Source organism: Oncorhynchus masou, chromosome 1 (assembly GCF_036934945.1).
Source record: "Oncorhynchus masou masou isolate Uvic2021 chromosome 1, UVic_Omas_1.1, whole genome shotgun sequence".
Classification (NCBI taxonomy): domain Eukaryota; kingdom Metazoa; phylum Chordata; class Actinopteri; order Salmoniformes; family Salmonidae; genus Oncorhynchus; species Oncorhynchus masou.
In genome coordinates this window covers 46,219,857-46,234,731 of record NC_088212.1, presented here as the reverse complement: position 1 = coordinate 46,234,731, position 14,875 = coordinate 46,219,857, and the positions used below count along the sequence as shown (strand labels likewise).

Genomic DNA, 14,875 nt, shown 5'->3' with positions numbered 1-14,875 from the left:
GTTTGGGATTTCCGCAAATCCCCCTACCCCATTATTAAGTTTGCAAGTCATCATAACTTCATAAGGGAGGTATTTTGTTTGGAAACCCACACTATAGTGTTTTAGACAACTTTTAGTGGATGAGAGTTATAGTTTTATCTCACTGTGATTATATTTGTCTTATTGTGTCACGTTCGTTAGTATAGACGAACCAACGTACGTAGAGTTCCACATATTTATTAGACAGTGAAACTTAGAAAAAACAAAACAATAAAGAATAAACGAACCGTGACTACAATGCAGTGCAAACAGGCAACTAAACATAAACAAACAATATCCCATAACCCACAGATGGAAAAATGCAACTTTAAGTATGATCCCCAATTAGAGACAACGATTACCAGCTGCCTCTAATTGGGAATCATACACAAACACCAACATAGAAAATGAAACCTAGAACCCCACATAAACTAGACTAAAAAACCCTAGTCATGCCCTGACCTACTCGACCATAGAAAATACAGGCTTTCTATGGTCAGGACATGACATATTGGGTCATCAGATGTCCTGTCACATGAAATATAACCCATTGGATTGCTTTGAGTCTTTATTTAAACAAGACAGAACTCTTTTTTTATTCACTGTGATAATAAGTAGTTTGATATGAGATCTCCCTTACTCTACCACATCAATACAACCACAAAAGGTTCATGGTGTGTATGTGTGTGTGTGTGTGTGTGTGTGTGTGTGTGTGTGTGTGTGTGTGTGTGTGTGTGTGTGTGTGTGTGTGTGTGTGTGTGTGTGTGTGTGTGTGGTGGGGGGGTGCTATTAATGAACACGCATAGCAGCACTCCATATTAAGCGAGTGCAACCAAGGCCACTTATTTATACCTTACAACGTAATAGAGCTTTTATCTCTCAAAGAAAAGCCAGCATATCTCTCCCCTAAATCCTATCTTGAGCAGCACTATCTCTATAGACCCGTGTCATAACAACACAATTAGTCGACAGGTGCATTGTCAGGTGTTATCTTCTGAATGAGGAAGTCTGAAAAGAGACAGAGTTCTACCTGCTCTAGGCCATAGAAATGCATTATAGTACTGGTTTATTTAATTATGTGCTCCAGGCACTGAGGTGGATACAGGAGAGAGGTGCCTGAGGGTTCAAGAAGAAGAGAGTGTGTGACTCACAGGGGGGATGAGCTGTCTGTCAATGTTCGACTGAAGGGCACCAAAAAAGCTATCATGTAAACAGCAAGTAAACTCACAAGCCTAGGAAAATGAAATTATTTTGGATTCACAGTCAGTTTTGAGTCTTGTTTCACCTGTGGGTCTGTATTCATTTCACACCTTGAAATTGACTCCCTCACTCGCTCTCTTTTTTATTTTTTACCCCTCACTCTCTCTCGTCTCTCTCTCTCTCTCTCTCTCATCTCTCAACCTTTCTCTCCCTGTCTCTCATCTCTCCCTCTCTCTCTCTCTCCATCCCTCTCTTTTTCACTCTCTCTCTGTCCTCAGGATCACATCCCTGTCCCGTACCAGCCAGACTCCAGCAGTAACCCCTCCTCCACCACCTCCTCCACACCTTCCTCACCCGCTCCACCCCTCCCTTCCAGTGCCACCCCTCCCTCCCCCCTACACCCTTCCCCACAGTCAGCACGGCAACAGAAACAGTTCAACTTCACAGGTACAGGATGAAATTAAAACCTACTCGTCTCATTTTCACCCCATTTTACACCTGATGTACTTAACAAAAATCACATCTCAATAAGGGGTTCAGGTTTGACATCATAACAGACCATCAGACCAACTCTTGAATGCCCCACTACTTGAAGTTTATTGTTGTGTCTAAAAACACACATTTGCTCATAACATTTTTTTTATGCTTAAGTGTGTGTACAGTACATTACTGTATTTATACTTGGGGAAACTTCAAAAATTACTTGACGATGTCTTTAAAGTGCATTTAGAAATGTTATCTGATAGAAGTAGTAAATGTAGTGCCACTCCGCTACTCTTTGATTTTTAGAGCTGTCTGTCCTACATCTCTGCTCTAGGAAAGAAATATCATTATTGCCATTTCAACCCTTCTATGAACCCAGCTCTGTACCACTCAGACCCATTCTCCCTCTCTCCCTCTCTGCAGCTTCTTCTTACTTCAAATACAAGCAGCAGTTCATCTTCCCAGGTAAGTGCCTCTTAATTGATCATTACGCCTAACCAAAATGCACTGCACTAGGCCAAAGGAAGAGGAGGACTTTTTTGACGTTGTGATTTGATGCTTCTGTTCCTCTCCTCCTTGACAGCTTCTAAACTCTTAGCCTTTTTCTCTCTATGCCTGTCGTAGTTTTTGGTCCCTTAATGTGGAGACTTGAGCATCTCCTGGCTGGACCATTGCAGAAGTGTCTTTTAAAACAGTGTTTCTTAATCCTGGTCCTTTTTTGGTTTTGTCCCGAGCACTACACAGCTGATTCCATTTATCAAGCTTTGATGATTTTATCCAGGTGTGTAAGTGCTAGGGCAAAAAACAAAATGTGCACCCCTTTGGTTCCTGAGGACCAGGATTAAGAAACACTGTTTTAGAGAGATATTTGACAAGAGGGGATGTGACTGAAATCATATGGGGGTGGGATAGAACATTTAGGAGATACAGTATGGTGGTATAGGATTGGTCCTGACAGAGTATCTCAAGTCCTGAGTAGTAACAACTCCTAATGCTTATTATTTACAGCCCCTGTATTGTTGTAATGATTTAGCATGGACCTCACCCCCCAGACATGACCCTTGAAGCCCCCAGCAGAGCTCAGTAGATTATTACAGGGTTATTACATACATTGATTATTACACTGTAGTTACCATGGTATAAGGGCTATTTTATGATTTACCATATACTGTATACTGCTCCAGACGTGGCCCCGGCACCAGAGGCTCCTAACAGAACACCCCAGGTCATCCTTCACCCTGTCCTGTCTGAGCCTGGGTGAGTAGAAATCTAGATCAAATCGTATTAGTCACATGCGCCGAATACAACAGGTACAGTTTACAGTGAAATGCTTACTTACGAGCCGCTAACCAACAATGCCGTTTTTAAAAAATACGAGGAAGAGTAAGAAATAAAAGTAACAAGTGATTACAGACCAGCAGTAAAATAACAATAGTGAGACTATACACAGGGGGGTACCGGTACAGAGTCAATGTTCGGGGGCACCGGTTAGTTGAGGTAGTATGTACATGTAGGTAGAGTTATTAAAGTGACGATGCATAGATGATAACAACAGAGAGTAGCAGCGGTGTAAAAGAGGGGGGGGGGGCAGTCTATGACTCGGGTGGCTGGAGTCTTTGACAATTTTTAGGGCCGTCCTCTGACACTGCCTGGTATAGAGGTCCTGGATGGCAGGAAGCTTGGCCCCAGTGATGTACTGGGCCGTACGCACTACCCTTTGTAGTTCCTTGCGGTCGGTGGCCGAGCAGTTTCTATACCAGGCAGTGATGCAACCAGTCCGGATGCTCTCGATGGTGGAGCTCTAGAACGTTTTGAGGATCTGAGGACCCATGCCAAATTTTTTGTCTCCTGAGGGGGAATAGGTTTTGTCGTGCCCTCTTCACGACTGTCTTGGACCATGTTAGTTTGTTGGTGATGTGGACACCAAGAAACTTGAAGCTCTCAACCGGCTCCACTACAGCCCTTTTGATGAGAATGGGGGCGTTCTCAGTCCTCTTTTTTCTGTAGTCCACAATCATCTCCTTTGTCTTGATCACATTGAGGGAGAGGTTGTTGTCCTGGCACCACACGGCCAGGTCTCTGACCTGCTCCCTATAAGCTGTGTCATTGTTGTTTGTGATCAGGCCTACCACTGTTGTGTCATCAGCAAACTTAATGATGGTGTTGGAGTCATACCTGGCCGTGCAGTCATGAATGAACAGGGAGTACAGGAGGGGACTGAGCACACACCCCTGAGGGGCCCCTGAGTTTAGGATCAGCATGGCGTATGTAGTTACCTACCCTTACCACCTGGGGGTGGCCCGTGAGGATGTCCAGGATACAGATGCAGAGGAGGTGTTTAATCCCAGGGTCCTTAGCTTATTGATGAGCTTTGAGGGCACTATGGTGTTGAATGCTGAGCTGTATTCAATGAATAGCATTCTCACATAGGTGTTCCTTTTGTCCAGGTGTGAAAGGGCAGGGTGGAGTACAATAGAGATTGTGTCATCTGTGGATCTGTTAGGGCGGTATGCAAATGGGAGTGGGTCTATGGCTTCTGGGATAATGGTGTTGATGTGAGCAGTGACCAGCCTTTCAAAGCAATTCATGACTACAGACTTGAGTGCTACGGGTCGGTAGTCATTTAGGCAGGTTACCTTAGTGTTCTTGGGCACAGGGACTATGGTGGTCTGCTTAAAACATGTTGGTATTACAGACTCGGACAGGGAGAGGTTGAAAATGTCAGTGAAGACACTTGCCAGTTGGTCAGCGCATGCTCGCAGTACACGTCCTGGTAATCCGTCTGGCCCTGCTGCCTTGTGAATGTTGATCTGTTTAAAGGACTTACTCACATCGGCTGCGGAAAGCATGATCAGCCCGTGCTCTCATGCATTTTACTCGAAGCGAGCATAGAAGCTGTTTACCTCGTCTGGTAGGCTCGTGTCACTGTGTAGCTCTCGGGCGTCTGCTTCCCTTTGTAGTCTGTAACGGTTTGCAAGTCCTGCCACATCTGACGAGCGTCAGAGCTGTTGTAATACGAATTGATCTTAGTCCTGTATTGAAGCTTTGCCTGTTTGTCGGAGGGGATAGCGGGATTTCTTATAAGCTTCCAGGTTAGTGTCCTACTCCTTGAAAGCGGCAGCTTTAGCCTTTAGCTCAGTGCGGATGTTGCCTGTAATCCATGGCTTCTGGTTTGGGTTTGTACATACGGTCACTGTGGGGACGACGTCATCGATACACTTATTGAGGAATCCCAGAAAATATTCTAGTCTGTGCTAGCAAAACAGTCCTGTAGCTTTGTATCTGCTTCATCTGACCACTTTTTTTTATTGATAGTCACTGGTGCTTCCTGCTTTAATTTTAGCTTGAAAACAGGAATCAGGAGGAAAGAATTATGGTCAGATTTGCCAAATGGAGGGCAAGAATACATACTTTTTAATGGAGAGAACACTTAACAAACTATATTGCTATATATGCAGACACAGTCAACTAGACATAGACATAGATAATAACCCACCAAATACGCCAAAAAGATGGCTGCCTAAATATGGTTCCCAATCAGAGACAACGATAAACACCTGCCTCTAATTGAGAACCAATCTAGACAACCATAGACATATATAAACACCCAGATAGTAAACAACCCCATAAACCTACAAAACCCCTAGACAGTACAAAAAACACATACATCACCCATGTCATACCCTGACCTAACCAAAACAATAAAGAAAACAAAGAATACTCAGATCAGGGCGTGACAGTAACACCCCCCCCACAAAGGTGCAGACTCTGGCCGCAAAACCTAATCTAAAGGGGAGGGTCCGGGTGGTCCTTTTTCATGGCGGCGGCTCGGGTGCAGGACGTGACCCTCGCAGCGGGCCCCGGAGCGACCCTCGCAGCGGGCCCCGGACTGAAGATCATCGTAGAGGGCGTCACTGGACTGAGGAGCGGCTCTGGTCGCTCCGGACATGAGGGAGATTCCAGCATCGCCGGCGTGACAGGCGGCATCGGCAGCTCCTGGTTGGCTGACTGCTCTGGCAGCTCCTGGCTGGCTGACGGCTCTGGCTGCTCCTCGCTGGCTGTCAGCTATGGCGGCTCTGGACAGGAGGGAGACTCTGGTGGCTCAGGACAGGAGGGAGACTCTGGCGGATCCGGACTGTGACCCGCCGTGGTAGCTTCCGGACTGCGATCCGTCGTGGTAGACTCCGGACTGCGACCCATCGTGGTAGGTTCCGGACTGTGACCCGACGTAGAAGGTTCCGGACTGTGACCCGACGTAGGAGGTTCCGGTCTGCGGTCCAACGTAGGAGGTTCCGGTCTGCGGCCCGTCGTAGGAAGTTCCGGTCTGCAGCCTGTCATAGGATGTTCCGGTCTGTAGACTGTTGCCGGACGCTCTGGACTGGGTACTGTTGCCGGACACTCCTGGACTGGGTACTGTTGCCGGATGCTCTGGACTGGCGAGGCGCACTGTAGGCCTGGTGCGTGGTGCCGGCACTGGTGGTACTGGGCTGGAGACACGCACCTCAGGGCGAGTGCGGGGGGAAGGAACAGGGCGTACTGGACTGCAGAGTCGCACTATAGGCCTGGTGCGTGGTGCCGGCACTAGAGGTACCGGGCTGGGGACACGCACCTTAGGGCGAGTGCGAGGAGCAGGAACAGGGAGTACTGGGCTCTGGAGACGCACAGGAAGCCTAGTGCGTGGTGTTGGCACTGGTGGTACTGGGCTGGGGACACACACCTCAGGGCGAGTGCGGGGAGCAAGCACAGGACGTATTGGGCTGTGGAGGCGTACTGGAGGTCTGGAGTGTAAAGCTGACACAACCCGTCCTGGCTGGATGCTCATTCTAGCCCGGCCAATGCGAGGAGCTGGAATATAGCACACCGGGCTAGCAATGCGCACTGGAGACATCATGCGCATCTCTGCATAACACAGTGCCTGACCAGTTACACACTCCCCACGGTTAGCACAAGGAGTTGGCTCAGGTCTCCTACCTGACTTAGCCAATCTCCTCGTGTGCCCCCCAACATTTTTTATTGGGGCTGCCTCTCGGGCATCCGTGCTAGCCGTGTACCTTTATATCTTCGCCGTTCCTCCATTCTCCTGTATCCCTCCTCGCCCTGTTCCAAAGAATCCCATGCAGGCTCTGGCACTCTCCCTGGATCAATCGACCAACTCTCAATCTCCTCCCAGGTTGTTACCCATTCGTCCTTCTCCCGGGTCCATTTCTCCATTAAGCGCTGTTCCTCCCAATCACACTGCTTGGTCCTTTTATGGTGGGTTATTCTGTCACGTTTGTCGTACGGAGGAGACCAAAGCGCAGCGTGATTAGAATACATACTTTTTAATGAAGACGAAAAACACTTAACAAACTGTACAAAAACAACAAACCGAACGTGAAGCTATATAAAACTAGTGCAGACACAGGCAACTAGACATAGGCATAGATAATAACCCACCAAATACCCAAAGAACATGGCTGCCTAAATATGGTTCCCAATCAGAGACAACGATAAACACCTGCCTCTAATTGGGGCGGAAGGGTAGCCTAGTGGTTAGAGCATTGGACTAGTAACCAGAAGGTTGCAAGTTCAAACCCCCGCGCTGACAAGGTACAAATCTGTCGTTCTGCCCCTGAACAGGCAGTTAACCCACTGTTCCTAGGCCGTCATTGTAAATAAGAATTTGTTCTTAACTGACTTGTCTAGTAAAATAAAGGTAAAATTAAAAATTAAAAAATAAATAATTGAGAACCAATCTAGGCAACCATAGACATACATAAACACCTAGACAGTAAACAACCCCATAAACTTACAAAACCCCTAGACAGTACAAAAGACACATACATCACCCATGTCACACCCTGACCTAACCAAAACAATAAAGAAAACAAAGAATACTCAGGTCAGGGCATGACACCCAGCTACTTTGAGCTGCTCTTGTGTGAGCATTTTCCTGTTTGCTTATGGCGAAATACAGCTCATTCAGGGCTGTCTTAGTGCCAGCATCAGTTTGTGGTGGTATGTAGACAGCTACGAAAAAAATACAGATGAAATCTCTCTAGGTAAATAGTGTGGTCTACAGCTTATCATGAGATACTCTACCTCAGGCGAGCAAAACCTCGAGACCTCTTTAGATATCGTGCACCATCTGTTATTTACAAAAATACATAGTCTGCCACCCCTTGTCTTACCAGGCGCCGCTGTTCTGTCCTGTCGATACAGGGTATAACCGGCCAGCTGTATGTTGATAATGTCATCCGTCAGCCATGACTCTGTGAAGCATAAGATATTACAGTTTTGAATGTCCCGTTGGTAGTTTAATCTTCCGCTTAGGTCATCGATTTTATTTTCCAAAGATTGCATGTTTGTTAGCAGAATGGAAGGAAGTGGGGGTTTATTCGATCACCTACGAATTCTTAGAAGGCAGCCCGCCCTCTGGCCCCTTTTTCTCTGCCTTCTCTTCATGCAAATTATGGGGATCTGGGCCTGTTCCCGGGAAAGCAGTATATCATTCATGTCGGGCTCGTCGGGCTCGTTAAAGGAAAAAAGGATTCTGCCAGTCTGTGGTGAGTAATCACAGCCCAGAAGTTATTTTCGGTCATAAGAGATGGTAGCAGCAACATTATGTACAAAATAAGTTAAAAAAACAAGTTACAAACAACGCAAACACAATTGGTTAGGAATACGTAAAACGTCTTCCTTGTTTTCCAGTGCCATTTTGGAGTTAAACTGTTGACAAATACCTCTGATTCTTCCTCTGGATCCATTCACCAGTGAAGTAGGTCAGAAAATGACCTAAATGTTATTTTTTAATGATGTGCTGAGAAATGTTGTCAAGCGATGCGGTCACAGAGTAATGTCCGTGTGGGCAAAAAACAGACCGTTTCAGATAACCCTCATATCACATCTTGTCTGCCTATCTCTGTCCCTTCATTGGTTAAAGAGGATAGCGACTTTGCATTATTTGAGCAAAGATGTTTTGGTGACAATTTCAATGAGAGATGAAGGGCTAGACAAACACTCTGGGGCTAATGTTAGCATGGCCTTCACTTCACGCTACAGTTACGATGCCAACTGGATTCCGCTTGGTTTTTTGAAAACCACGGCTGCGGAAAACAAGCAGAAGGAGGAGACAAGGACTGATGGAGATGTCTTTGGACTACTCAGCTGATTAGATTATAATCTCAATCGATCACAAAACTAAACCCAAGGTAGCACTCAGTAACTTTAGCTTTCAGTAACTGCATATGTACCAAGATGTTCAACTAAACCCAAACTAGCTTTCATAGACGATTTTCAATTGTTTTCAATTATTGGTGGATTTTTATGCTTATTGAAATGGTCATTCCTTTTTAGTATCGCTGCCATGAATATCTCATCCCCCTCCTCAATTGACGTATTTGGAGTCTTCAGCTAATTACATTATAATATCAATCATTCTCAAATCTAAAACGAAGCGTTCAGTAGCTCTAGCTTTCATAGACAATTTTTATAGTCAATTGCTGGTGGTTTTTAAACTGATAGAAATAGGTGGCTGTTTGAATGACGTGTGTTTGATACCTTCTAAGTGACTGACACAGGTGTTGTCTCAGTGTCAATATGACAGGGGAAATTAGTTTAAGGTGGAGCCAGCAACAGTCTCTGTCTCTCTCGCTATTGCTCTTTTTCCTCTCTATCTCTCACTCGGGCTCACACACTCTCTCTCTCTCTCTCTCTCTCTCTCTCTCTCTCTCTCTCTCTCTCTCTCTCTCTCTCTCTCCCTCTCTCTCTGTCGTTCCCCTCTCCTTCTCCGCCTTCTGACAAATGTGAATACATTATCTTGGTTATGAAACACACATTCTCATGATTTAATTAAAGCCCGTCTTCTCTGTGTGCAGCTCCACGCGCTCCCTCGCCTAGCCAGCACCCAGTGGCAGCTGGCTGATTCCCCTGCCTTAATGGCCTCTTCCCTGGTTTAATGAGGGCCTCTCTCTGGCCCCGGCTGGATCCTCTCATTAGGAGACAGAGGCCCTACCAGGGGCCCCACGCGCCACAGGGACCACATATAATTTCATACACATATCGTCACGACACTGAGCTGCCAATCAGTGTCTCTCCTGACACAGATACTGTGTGTGAATCTGTAATGATGATACAGAGAGGTTAGGAAAGGTTAAATGCAGCTAAATGGACAAAAAGGATGGCTCACTAAGTGTATGGTGTTTAATCAAATATGCATGATTCAACACGGTTCAGCGCATATGTATAATGCTAACGTGTGGGATGTAAAGTGCTCATAATTCCCGTCTGCATGCCGTGCTCTTGTTTTCAGAATCGAGGTGAACCCTTTAAACCCTTTACTACAGATTGAAGTTGAACCGACATCAGACGTGAGTCCCCCATCTGATGGCATTGTATGATTTCTTTCTGAATAAGATCTGTGTAGCCTTTGTCATGTCTGTTATAGTTTGGAATGCTGACGCTCCTGATGGTAATCCTCTGCAACCCCACAACAAGGCTGTCCATTTTCACTGTTTCAATTTCATTTAATTGGATTTTATTTTAATATACAGTAGAGGCCAAAGGATAGAGGACAGCACATTCAATAATTATTATAAAACACTTATTGTTGACCTTGATGGAAATTAGTGTCACTCTTCCTCTCCTGAGCAGAATGAGGAGGGCAACGATGAGGCGGAGTACTCGGAGGATGAGTTTGAGGAGATGAACCTGTCTCTGCTGTCAGCCCGTAACTTCCCCCGTAAAGCCAGCCAGACCTCCATCTTTCTCCAGGAGTGGGACATCCCCTTCGAACAGCTAGAGATAGGGGAGCTCATCGGGAAAGGTAATAGACAGACTTAAATAATCAGCCTCTGACAAGATCAGCAGACTCCATCACCATCATCTGACCAGATTTCACCTTTCCATTTTCGGAGGATGCAGCTTTCAAAGACTTGGCCTCTATTGGTTGACTTGTCATGATATATAGCTTGCATCTTTTTTTGTTCTTGAAGTGCTTAGCGATTCTATGAAAAGCTATAGCTATAAAAGCCATAGAATGTATTGTATTATTATTATTAATACAATACTGCGAGAGAGCTGGCCTATGCTCTAACACTTAAAAGGCATTAAAAACAAAAATGCTTAATTAATTGTAAAACGGCAGGATAAACCAAGTAAACAAGTAACTGATGGCTAAAACTGTGGCTTCACACACAAGGATCTCTCAAACAATGACACACCTTCTGTTAAAAGCAGTTCCTTCAATAATTAGGTCAGAGGGACCACACCTGTGTTCAAACAGCCGCTCAACGAGCAAGCCTATCAGGATACAGAACCAATTAACAGGGAAGAGGTACAATTGACATTGTAGCTATAGTATTGCCTGGAATGATGAATGGTTCAAATGAAAGGGATTTTGTTTTACATTAATTGAAGTAATGTCAATACGATACAATACCATGCAATACCATGCAATAAAATTGTATTAGACTGCTTCCATCACGTGGACTGGGATATGTTTCGTATTGCGTCAGACAACAACATTGACGAATACGCTGATTCGGTGTGCGAGTTCATTAGAACGTGCGTTGAAGATGTCGTTTCCATAGCAACGATTAAAACATTCCCTAACCAGAAACCGTGGATTGATGGCAGAATTCGCGTGAAACTGAAAGCGCGAACCACTGCTTTTAATCAGGGCAAGGTGACTGGTAACATGACCGAATACAAACAGTGCAGCTATTCCCTCCGCAAGGCTATCAAACAAGCTAAGCGTCAGTATAGAGACAAAGTAGAATCTCAATTCAACGGCTCAGACACAAGAGGTATGTGGCAGGGTCTACAGTCAATCACGGACTACAAAAAGAAAACCAGCCCAGGCACGGACCAGGATGTCTTGCTCCCAGGCAGACTAAATAACTTTTTTGCCCGCTTTGAGGACAATACAGTGCCACTGACACGGCCTGCAACGAAAACATGCGGACTCTCCTTCACTGCAGCCGAGGTGAGTAAAACATTTAAACGTGTTAACCCTCGCAAGGCTGCAGGCCCAGACGGCATCCCCAGCCGCACCCTCAGAGCATGTGCAGACCAGCTGGCTGGTGTGTTTACGGACATATTCAATCAAACCCTATACCAGTCTGCTGTTCCCACATGCTTCAAGAGGGCCACCATTGTTCCTGTTCCCAAGAAAGCTAAGGTAACTGAGTTAAACGACAACCGCCCCGTAGCACTCACTTCCGTCATCATGAAGTTCTTTGAGAGACTAGTCAAGGACCATATCATATCCACCCTACCTGACACCCTAGACCCACTCCAATTTGCTTACCGCCTAAATAGGTCCACAGACGATGCAATCTCAACCACACTGCACACTGCCCTAACCCATCTGGACAAGAGGAATACCTATGTGAGAATGCTGTTCATCGACTACAGCTCGGCATTCAACACCATAGTACCCTCCAAGCTCGTCATCAAGCTCGAGACCCTGGGTCTCGACCCCGCCCTGTGCAACTGGGTACTGGACTTCCTGACGGGCCGCCCCCAGGTGGTGAGGGTAGGCAACAACATCTCCACCCCGCTGATCCTCAACACTGGGGCCCCACAAGGGTGCGTTCTGAGCCCTCTCCTGTACTCCCTGTTCACCCACGACTGCGGACGACACAACAGTGGTAGGCTTGATTACAAACAACGACGAGACGGCCTACAGGGAGGAGGTGAGGGCCCTCGGAGTGTGGTGTCAGGAAAATAACCTCACACTCAACGTCAACAAAACTAAGGAGATGATTGTGGACTTCAGGAAACAGCAGAGGGAACACCCCCCTATCCACATCGATGGAACAGTAGTGGAGAGGGTAGTAAGTTTTAAGTTCCTCGGCATACACATCACAGACAAATTGAATTGGTCCACTCACACAGACAGCATCGTGAAGAAGGCGCAGCAGCGCCTCTTCAACCTCAGGAGGCTGAAGAAATTCGGCTTGTCACCAAAAGCACTCACAAACTTCTACAGACAATCGAGAGCTTCCTGGCGGGCTGTATCACCGCCTGGTACGGCAACTGCTCCGCCCATAACCGCAAGGCTCTCCAGAGGGTAGTGAGGTCTGCACAACGCATCACCGGGGGCAAACTACTTGCCCTCCAGGACACCTACACCACCCGATGTTACAGGAAGGCCATAAAGATCATCAAGGACAACAACCACCCGAGCCACTGCCTGTTCACCCCGCTATCATCCAGAAGGCGAGGTCAGTACAGGTGCATCAAAGCTGGGACCGAGAGACTGAAAAACAGCTTCTATCTCAAGGCCATCAGACTGTTAAACAGCAACCACTAACATTGAGTGGCTGCTGCCAACACACTGACTCAACTCCAGCCACTTTAATAATGGGAATTGGTGGGAAATGATGTAAAATATATCACTAGCCACTTTAAACAACGCTACCTAATATAATGTTTACATACCCTACATTATTCATCTCATATGTATACGTATATACTGTACTCTATATCATCTACTGCATCCTTATGTAATACATGTATCACTAGCCACTTTAACTATGCCACTTTGTTTACATACTCATCTCATATGTATATACTGTATTCGATACCATCTACTGTATCTTGCCTATGCTGCTCTGTACCATCACTCATTCATATATCTTTATGTACATATTCTTTATCCCCTTACACTGTGTATAAGACAGTAGTTTTGGAATTGTTAGTTAGATTACTTGTTGGTTATTACTGCATTGTCGGAACTAGAAGCACAAGCATTTCGTTACACTCACATTAACATCTGCTAACCATGTGTATGTGACAAATAAATTTGATTTTATTTGATTTATTAGTCCAACTCTTACAGTGGAAATTGGTCCACCCAATTGATCCACCCCCCTGAAAACGGCAGCCCTCCAGTCACCAATTCAGACCCCACTTTTTAGTCTCAGACTTGAAACCTCTGTGGCGGAAGAATCAGAATTAGTTGTGTAACATAGATAATAAAGATGTCTTATCTGCATAATATGCTTATGTAATATACTTGTTATTTGAATGTATCCCTTTGGACTCTGGTGTTGGCAGTTGCACTTCTTCCCTCAGCTGGGGCTCAGTCACCTGGGGCCCAAAGAGGGGAGAGGTCAGGCTTGTCTTTCACATGTCCCTGGTGCTATGCAGAATTTCAGAAAGGGAAGAGGACAGGAGGGAACATTGTCTTCATATGTGAATGAGTCTACCTATTCTTAAACCATGTGAAGGGATGGCGTGATTAATGGGGAACCAATTACTTGTCTCCACAATGTCTGTGCGCCAGTCACTCCCTCCCTTAGCATTGGGGGATGTGTGTGGTAGTGTCTGGAACCATTGTATGTCATCTCTGGTGTTACACTTATCCTGGGTGAGTGTATGACCTAGAGGCTCACTCCCCTCAGTGAGCTTGTCCAGGAGTGGGGTCAAGAAGGGTTTTTTACTTGAGATAGGAGTTTCTGGAATTGACAATTGATTTATGCCATTGGATGAGTTTGTGTTTTTGTGCTATGAAGTACCAGGAATGAGCTTGGAACCTCATCTTAGGGACCAAACTGAATGATAATTTATAGCGAATGCTATCTGGCTACAGGATACTCCTTTCTCATTTAAAGTCTCACCTTGTGACCCATTCAAAACATCTGTGGTTTGTTATGTCGATTAGGGGGTGGATCTTTGTACTTTTGTCTCGCCGCTTTTCAACGAATCAGAGACACTGATTTGTCGACAAGCCATTGCTATTGCAAAGCTCTTACTATTAAAGATTTAGTTTACGTATAACTCTGACTTGTGTGATAAGTTTGTCTCTCCTCATTTGATAGTAAAGAAATTAACCACCACACCTCTCTAACCTCTAAGTTACAGTACCTTCTGCCCTCTTCAGGTCGCTTCGGCCAAGTTTTCCACGGGCGCTGGCATGGCGAGGTGGCCATCCGCCTCATCGACATCGAGCGTGACAATGAGGACCAGCTCAAGGCATTCAAGAGGGAGGTGATGGCCTACCGAAACACTCGGCACGAGAATGTGGTCCTCTTCATGGGCGCCTGCATGAGCCCTCCACACCTGGCCATCATCACCAGGTGAGTGATGATGTTTGTAATTCCTGAGCTCTGTTCCAACATGGAATACAGCCAACTGAAGACTTAATCAGCAAACATGTTGTTACGTGTGCTCTTCAAGTACAGGAGGG

General features: G+C 45.9%; 1 protein-coding gene across 1 annotated transcript in view; it reads left to right on the top strand.

Moving 5' to 3' along the window:
- The window catches only part of LOC135525931 (kinase suppressor of Ras 2-like), an 86,789-nt gene that overhangs the window by 37,860 nt on the left and 34,054 nt on the right, over positions 1-14,875 (top strand). The window contains exons 4-10 of the mRNA XM_064954303.1: positions 1,497-1,665; positions 2,125-2,166; positions 2,886-2,958; positions 9,992-10,049; positions 10,333-10,504; positions 13,744-13,798; positions 14,508-14,765. Coding sequence (XP_064810375.1) covers positions 1,497-1,665; positions 2,125-2,166; positions 2,886-2,958; positions 9,992-10,049; positions 10,333-10,504; positions 13,744-13,798; positions 14,508-14,765 — 827 coding nt within the window. The remainder of the gene's footprint in view (positions 1-1,496; positions 1,666-2,124; positions 2,167-2,885; positions 2,959-9,991; positions 10,050-10,332; positions 10,505-13,743; positions 13,799-14,507; positions 14,766-14,875) is intronic.